The 8713-nt window shown below is 42.4% G+C and overlaps 1 protein-coding gene across 2 annotated transcripts; it reads right to left on the minus strand.

Moving 5' to 3' along the window:
* Positions 1-1191: 1191 nt before the first annotated feature.
* On the minus strand, positions 1192-3946 carry LOC115202367 (C-type lectin domain family 4 member M-like). 2 transcript variants are annotated; one of them, XM_029766490.1, is made up of 6 exons: positions 3713-3946; positions 2724-2822; positions 2228-2629; positions 1966-2090; positions 1772-1872; positions 1192-1493 (listed from the first exon to the last, which is right to left on the minus strand). In XM_029766490.1, exons 1-6 carry the CDS (start codon positions 3825-3827, stop codon positions 1346-1348), a joined length of 990 nt encoding a protein of 329 aa, XP_029622350.1. In that variant the 5' UTR covers positions 3828-3946; the 3' UTR covers positions 1192-1345. The 2 variants fall into 2 exon arrangements, with proteins under 2 accessions (XP_029622350.1, XP_029622349.1); XM_029766489.1 differs by having other exon boundaries at positions 2724-2837.
* Between the last annotated feature and the right edge of the window lie 4767 nt (positions 3947-8713).

Genomic DNA, 8713 nt, shown 5'->3' on the forward strand with positions numbered 1-8713 from the left:
GTAGTTCTGGGCTGATACCTCACCTTCCTCATGATCATTGATGCTCCACGAGGTGAGATCTTGCATGGAGCCCCAGACCGAGGGTGATTGACCGTCATCTTGAACTTCTTCCATTTTCTAATAATTGCACCAACAGTTGTTGCCTTCTCACCAAGCTTGTCCTGTAGCCCATCCCAGCCTTGTGCAGGTCTACAATTTTATCCCTGATGTCCTTACACAGCTCTCTGGTCTTGGCCATTGTGGAGAGGTTGGAGTCTGTTTGATTGAGTGTGTGGACAGGTGTCTTTTATACAGGTAACGAGTTCAAACAGGTGCAGTTAATACAGGTAATGAGTGGAGAACAGGAGGGCTTCTTAAAGAAAAACTAACAGGTCTGTGAGAGCCGGAATTCTTACTGGTTGGTAGGTGATCAAATACTTATGTCATGCAATAAATTGCAAATTAATTACTTAAAAATCAAACAATGTGATTTTCTGGATTTTTGTTTTAGATTCTGTCTCTCACAGTTGAAGTGTACCTATGACAAAAAATTACAGACCTCTACATGCTTTGTAAGTAGGAAAACCTGCAAAATCGGCAGTGTATCAAATACTTGTTCTCCCCACTGTTTGTAGGTCAACTAGTCTCTGCTTCTAGAATTAATGTGGTGGTCATCCAACATGGCCACCAGGAGTTGTCGTATGTCAACTGCAAGTCCTCTGTACGTTAAGTCTCTGCTTCTTGTGATATCTCTGTCTCTGAGTCATCTGTGTGTCTCTGTCTGTGGGACTGCTGTAGGTGAAACTCTAGGGAAGTATCAACATGATGACACGGGTAGTTGTGTCTATGCTAATATAAAAAATATAACAAGTTTGCATACTTGTGTGTGTACATGTGTGGAAGTCCGCATGTGAGAGATTGTTACAGTGGTTATTGTTAAAACATTTTCAATGTCCATACAATAGATTTGAAACTACAAACTGCTCCAAGTGGATATTGAGGTAGGGTAGTCTTAGCCAGTGAGGAGGAGATGGCGACAGAAACGGATGCAGCTCTGTTCTCTCTTAATGAACCAGATTGGTCGAGGAGGTTTTGAGTGACAGCTAGTTGAACCACTGAAAATAACAACTTCACTTCCTTCTTTTGAAACCCACATAGCAGAGTCTGATGTACTATCTTCATGTTGACTCTGGTAAACAGGAAGCTACAATGTCAGGAAACAAGTAGGACTTTTATTAATATATGAATACAAAAAAATACAACATTTGTGTGCATGAGTTTGAGACAAAGAGAGAGACAGAGAGGAGGAGGAAGTTCTGTGCACTGTAGGCCACTGTATGTGTTACAGCATGTTGTCATGGTGATTTTAAAACACTTTCTCACAAACCCAGTTGAGTTTGCTGCCACATGACATGTCATTCCATGCCTTTAGAGGACTCTGATCTTTGTGTATCTCAGCACAGTCCTCTTCCCCATTAGGACCTGCATTATCAGGCTGTTTGGCATACCAGTACCTACAGGGTTAAAAACAGTCAGATATCATGGTTAATACCAGTACCTACAAGGTTAAAAACAGTCAGATATCATGGTTAATACCAGTACCTACAGGGTTAAAACAGTCAGATATCATGGTTAATACCAGTAGCTACAGGGTTAAAAACAGTCAGACATCAGTTACAACATCATAACACTAAATAATATGTAGACATTTTTCATCTGATAGTTGACTGTGTTGACTGCTATCATCAATATCAGTAACCTCCTTATTGACAGATTAGTTATCATCTCTCACCTTGTGGTCAGTGGGGTGTCGTCCACCCATTTCCAGGTCCCCTCATTAACAGAGTCAGTCAGACCAATCCAGACTCTCTTCTTGAGGTTGAAGAGAAAAGTCTGTTGTTGAGAAAGATAAATAAACAGACGTTTATGTTTGATCATATCTACCCCCTGCACACCCATCCCTCTCCCTCTCCCTCTCCCTCTCACCTGTTCCTTATCACTGTTTATGATCACCAGGTCTGCTCCTCTCTTCAGACAGTCCTCTCTGCTCTCCTTCCAGGTTTTAGACTCAGTAGACAGGAAGTACCAACTGGATTCAAACTTCTGCCAGCCTTCCGGACAGGTTTGAAAATATTGATGAAAATACGAATTTACTTCAATTTATCACACTGGACACTTAATGAAAGAACACGGATTCATGATCGGTTGTGTATTGTTAATGATAATTTATTACTGTAGGTTTACTCACTGAGATTGGTAAGCCTCCTGCTAAGAAAATCTCTCTCAGTCTGTAGCTTGGCTCTCTCTTTAGTCAGGGTGTTGTAACTGGTCTGTAGCTGGTCTCTCTCTTTAGTCAGGGTGTTGTAACTGGACTGTAACTGGTCTCTCTCTTTAGTCAGGGTGTTGTAACTGGTCTGTAGCTTGTCTTTCTCTTTCGTCAGTGTGTTGTTGCTGGTCTGTAGCTGGTCTCTCTCTTTAGTCAGGGTGTTGTAACTGGTCTGTAGCTGGTCTCTCTCTTTAGTCAGGGTGTTGTAACTGGTCTGTAGCTGGTCTCTCTCTTTCGTCAGTGTGTTGTTGCTGGTCTGTAGCTGTTCTATCTCTGCAGATGAGTTGGTCTTATAGGCTAAGAAGCTCTTAGAGACCCCATCATCTGTTATAACAACAAAGTTTATCAATAAAATAGATAATCTGGTGAATTGTAGGTGAATGCTGGTGAATTGTAGGAATTGTAACTTAAGACTTACAGTAGACAGACTGGCCTATGATCCCAGCCAGTAGAACACACAGCAGCCCCAGACACGCTGCAGCAACTCTGGAGGATCTCTTCCCTGAGTTATCAGACTCTGTGGACACAGGTACTGTACATAGCATCAATGAGACACAATCACACTTTAAAGTGATGTTTTCTCACCCCATCTCTCTTCCTGTTGGTGGGGACTTGTGGTTGTTAAAGATACAGCTTCACACATTAACAGGAAATACAGTAACCAGTTACAGTTATCTCCTAGCCTTGCTAGCGTTAGCCAGCTAGCTAATGTTAGTAGAATTCATATGTTTAGGACATTCTTAACATATTGTACCTTTTGCAAATTCGTAACATATACAAATTGTAATTCGTAACATATCATACAAAATGTAATTCGTAACATCATAGAAATTGTAATTTATAACAAACAAAATGGATCATGGACATCCACAAATTGATACATGTCATATTAAACCTATCATATTACACTAAATGGAGTGACTCGGATTTACGTACATAATAATAAAAAATGCATTGAGACCAGGTTGGAAATACACAGTGGCGATTTGCATTGGACTTTATGAACATGGAAATGAATGTTTCAGCAGTTAGTATACATCCTAAAATACAGAGCCTCGAACATTTCAGAACATTTAACCTCTAGTCTTAAAGGAACAACGTTTCATTTAGGGGATGTAGTATTTAGCGTTTCATGTATCCTTTTCCACAAGTATATCAATTCAAAAGCTTTCCCTTGTGAAGTAAGACCTATATTTGGAAGACACATTGTATTCCGTGTATTGAATATTTAATCATCTGTTTGTTACAGTTTATTTTACTCAGTTCAATTTTGAAGCCTTGGAGCGTAGGGCATCGGCCTTCCTCATCACATTAACATAGGCACAATTGTTTATGCGGCAAGTGGAAGGATAATAACCATTAGTTTAAACTTACATGTGTGTGTCTCTATGACTACAGTGTACTTACCAGTGTTCTGAGATTCAGGTTGTTTATCTATGCTCCAGTTCACTATATCCTGTCCATAGCTCTTCCTGTCCACATTAGCATAAATCTCCTCAGACTGCTCCATATAAAGGCTCATTCTAATTGCCCCCTTAAAATATACTTTGGTACTTTATGTATCTACACACAGTACAACAGACAGTATATTATGTTGCATATCCTGTTAAACAGCTGCTTTAGTTTAACAGTCTGTTGTGTCTGAGAACGTGCAGTGTTATAGATGTAGGGAGGAGTTCACACCTTAACCAGTGGTTTGAGCAGACAGAACCTACAGGAAGAAACACAACAGCAGATAGACACCATGATGAGTGTGTGGGTATGTAGCAGACAGGTCCACTGGTGCATGGTACATTGTGTTGCTGTTGGTAACCTACATGTTGTCCCTTGTACAGTGAAGGTTGTGAGTCATTCTCACCTTTTATTAGCATTGATTTTGTGTGAGTGTGTGTGTTTCCTCTCAGTAATGTTCTGCCCTCTGTGTGTGTCCAGGTCACACTGTTTTAAGTATCCAATCACATTCAATTAGGAAGCTGGTAGACCTTGTTAAAGAACTTTGTTCTGTCATTTATTAATCTGTGCTTTGTTATTCTTAATATTAAAGTGATAAGCATAGGCTAATAATTGGTCCCACTTTTTTTGCAAAATCACATGACATGTTTCTAATAAAACTAATGAAGAATCATTTTCTAGAGTACAGTATGTCTACATACTCTCCTCTAAATCTAAACATTTACATTTACATTTACGTCATTTAGCAGACGCTCTTATCCAGAGCGACTTACAAATTGGTGCATTCACCTTATGATATCCAGTGGAACAACCACTTTACAATAGTACATCTATATCTTTTTTGGGGGGGGGGGGTTAGAAGGATTACTTTATCCTATCCCAGGTATTCCTTAAAGAGGTGGGTTTTCAGGTGTCTACGGAAGGTGGTGATTGACTCCGCTGTCCTGGCGTCGTGAGGGAGCTTGTTCCACCATTGGGGTGCCAGAGCAGCGAACAGTTTTGACTGGGCTGAGCGGGAACTGTGCTTCCGCAGAGGAAGGGGGGCCAGCAGGCCAGAGGTGGATGAACGCAGTGACCTTGTTTGGGTGTAGGGCCTGATCAGAGCCTGAAGGTACGGAGGTGCCGTTCCCCTCACAGCTCCATAGGCAAGCACCATGGTCTTGTAGCAGATGCGAGCTTCAACTGGAAGCCAGTGGAGTGTGCGGAGGAGCGGGGTGACGTGAGAGAACTTGGGAAGGTTGAACACCAGACGGGCTGCGGCGTTCTGGATGAGTTGTAGGGGTTTAATGGCACAGGCAGGGAGCCCCGCCAACAGGGAGTTGCAGTAATCCAGACGGGAGATGACAAGTGCCTGGATTAGTACCTGCGCCGCTTCCTGTGTAAGGCAGGGTCGTACTCTGCGAATGTTGTATAGCATGAACCTACAGGATCGGGTCACCGCCTTGATGTTAGCGGAGAACGACAGGGTGTTCTCCAGGGTCACGCCGAGGCTCTTAGCACTCTGGGAGGAGGACACAATGGAGTTGTCCACCGTGATCGCAAGATCATGCAAAAGGGCAGTCCTTCCCCGGGAGGAAGAGCAGCTCCGTCTTGCCGAGGTTCAGCTTGAGGTGGTGATCCGTCATCCACACTGATATGTCTGCCAGACATGCAGAGATGCGATTCGCCACCTGGTTATCAGAAGGGGGAAAGGATAAGATTAATTGTGTGTTGTCTGCGTAACAATGACAGGAGAGACCATGTGAGGTTATGACAGAGCCAAGTGACTTGGTGTATAGCGAGAATAGGAGAGGGCCTAGAACTGAGCCCTGGGGGACACCAGTGGTGAGAGCACGTGGTGCGGAGACGTATTCTCGCCACGCCACTTGGTAGGAGCGACCTGTCAGATAGGGCGCAATCCAAGAGTGAGCCGCGCCGGAGATGCCCAACTCGGAGAGGGTGGAGAGGAGGATCTGATGGTTCACAGTATAAACACAACAATTATTTGTCTTATTTTTTCTCTCTCTTCCTCATTCTCTTAATTTTCTTCTTCCTCCTCATATCTCCTCCTATCTCCTCTCCTCTGATCTCCTCTCGTCCTATCCTCTTATCTCCTCTCCTCCTGTCTCCTCTCCTCTCCTTCATATCACTGTATGCAACCGTCAACATAGTAATTACTACCAGCTAGATAATGTTAGTAGAATTCATATGTTTAGGACATTCGTAGCATATTGTATGTTTTTGCAAATTCGTAACATGTCATACACATTGTAATTTGTAACATATCATACAACATGGATGATGGGCATCCACAAATTGATACATACCATATGAAAGGTAATGTATCATATTCAAATGGAGTGTCTCTGATTTACGTACAGAATAATACGAAATGTTTTGAGACTAGGTTGGAAATACAGAGTGGCGAGTTACAGTACATACTGTAGGACTTTATCAGCATAGTAATTACTAGACTACAAGAAAAACACTGAGAGTGAGAGTTTCCAATCATGTTCCTAAAAGTATATGTTTTCACTCATGGATGTCATTCCATGAGAACTGTAGATGTATCATAGAAGCCAAGTACTATTTGCATTTGAAAATGTAATGTAAAGAGAGCGAGAAAAAAAATGTGTTGATAATGGTATGCTCATCTTTGACAGTGTCTGTAATGCTGTAAAAACATAGGACTAGATGACCCTGTAAAGACATGGAATGATTACAATTGTGGAAAATATCAAAACTGGATCTGTGAGAAAGTGATGTAAAATCAACCTACCATGACAATGTCCTCAATGTCCTCAATGTCCTCTCTCTCTCTCTCTCTCTCTCTCTCTCTCTCTCTCTCTCTCTCTCTCTCTCTCTCTCTCTCTCTCTCTCTCTCTCTCTCTCTCTCTCTCTCTCTCTCTCTCTCTCTCTCTCTCTCTCTCTCTCTCTCTCTCTCTCTCTCTCTCTCTCTCCTCTCTCTCTCTCTCTCTCTCTCTCTCTCTCTCTCTCTCTCTCTCTCTCTCTCTCTCTCTCTCTCTCTCTCTCTCTCTCTCTCTCTCTCTCTCTCTCTCTCTCTCTCATGTTGATGGTGGAATACAGTGCTGAATGGTTAAGTGATGATTCCACCTAGTGGTTAAAGTGAGAGAGGAAGTCACCATAGAGGTGAAATAGTGGTATGACAGACTTACCTATGGGCTCTTTCTCAACTAATATTTCCTCAATTCCTCCTCACATCCTCTCTCCTCCCCTCCTACTCAAAACTCAATGGAGAATACAATCCTAGGTGAGCGACCTTGGACCTTCTGTTCTAATAGGGCTGAGTGTGTGTTACCCGAGTACTGGTCTCCTGTTCCACTCCTGGTCCATCTTCTCCTCCATCTCAACGTGGCGTCGTACGACAACTGCAAGTCCTCTACATGTTAAGTCTCTGCTTCTGGTGATGTCTCTGTCTCTGAGTCATCTGTGTGTCTCTGTCTGTGTGACTGCTGTAGGTGTTAACTCTAGGGAAGAATCATAAATATGACACGGGTAGTTGTGGCTATGCTAATAAAAAATAGAACAAGTTTGCATTCTTGTGTCCGTGCTGTGTGTGTGTATATGTGTATGTGTGTGTGTGAGAGATTGTTACAGTGGAGATTGTTAAACCATTTTTTGCCCAGGGAATGGGACTTGCTATTTGTGATGATGGACAGAACACTATAATACCAGGAAGATATAGAGGAGAAGTGGAGAACAAAGGCTAGCTGTTCACATATATTAAATATAATATGTAACAGCCCCAAGATAATTCAGGGAGTTTCCAGAACTCCCCCTTCCTTTCACCTTTCTGCTGATTTGGACCCTCTGTTTACTCCCAAATATACATCAACATGTTCAGGAGGTCCAGGACTACAAACATGGGTCCTTATAATGTCCATACAATAGATTTGAGACTACAAACTGCTCCAAGTGGATATTGAGGGTGTGTAGTCTTAACCAGTGAGGATGAGATGACAACAGTAACCACCGTGGCTCTCCTCTACATTTACCCTTTAGCCATTTTTTTAAATGTTTTTTTATTTAAAAAATGTATTTAACTAGGTAAGTAAGTTAAGAACAAGTTACAATGACGGCCTACCCCGGCCAAACCTTCCCCTAACGACGCTGGGCCAATTGTGCGCCGCCCTATGGGACTACCGATCATGGTCGGTTGTTATATAGCCTGGGATTGAACACAGGTCTGTAGTGACGGCTCTTGCACTTCAATGCAGTGCTTTAGACCGCTGTGCCACACAGCCCCCCCAATTTAGCAGACGCTCTTATCCAAAGTGACTTACAAAAGCAATTATGTTTAAGTGCCTTGCTCAAGGGCACATCGACAGATTTTTCACTTAGTTGGCTCGGTAATTCTAACCAGCAACCTTTCTGTTACTGGCCTAGCGATCTTAAGTGCTAGATGTCCTGCCGCCCTCTCTCTTCATGAACCTGATTGGTCGAGGAGATTTTGAGTGACAGCTGGTTGAATGACTGAAAAGATCCACTTCATTTCCCTCTTTTGGGACCCATATGTGGGAACAACAATCAAATATGAGCATTTGATATTGTGCTTAAATGTAACTTGACAACAAAGACTGACTGTCAAAGATTATTAGGAGAACACACAGCAGCCCCAGACACACTGCAGCAACTCCAGAGGGTCTCTTCCACCACTGAAAATGTACTCAATCACAAATTATTAAAGCTAAATCTTTGGTAATGTATTGTACTGTATCATCCAGGAATGGGACACATAAAGGTCTAGTACTACAGGGTAATCTCACCTGTTTAATGTGTGTGTGTGTTCATGCAATCTTACCTGAAGCAACAACTCCATCTCTTGTACTGGGCTTGAAGGCTCTTATGTTGGAATATAATTGGCCATCAATGTCTGTGTTCTTCATTGCATCAGGCTCATCGTCTTCAAATCTATCTGGGTTTTCATAGACTCCCTCTGACATCTTAACACACTTG

The sequence above is a fragment of the Salmo trutta genome, chromosome 11, assembly GCF_901001165.1.
Source record: "Salmo trutta chromosome 11, fSalTru1.1, whole genome shotgun sequence".
NCBI lineage: Eukaryota > Metazoa > Chordata > Actinopteri > Salmoniformes > Salmonidae > Salmo > Salmo trutta.

Coding starts and splice junctions, on each gene's coding strand:
- LOC115202367 (XM_029766489.1), bottom strand. CDS start 3,827: ATGAGCCTTTATATGGAGCAGTCTGAGGAGATTTATGCTAATGTGGAC. Junction 2,630..2,723: donor CATAGGCCAGTCTGTCTACT/GTAAGTCTTAAG, acceptor TTGTTATAACAG/ATGATGGGGTCTCTAAGAGC. Junction 1,494..1,771: donor GACACCCCACTGACCACAAG/GTGAGAGATGAT, acceptor TTAACCCTGTAG/GTACTGGTATGCCAAACAGC.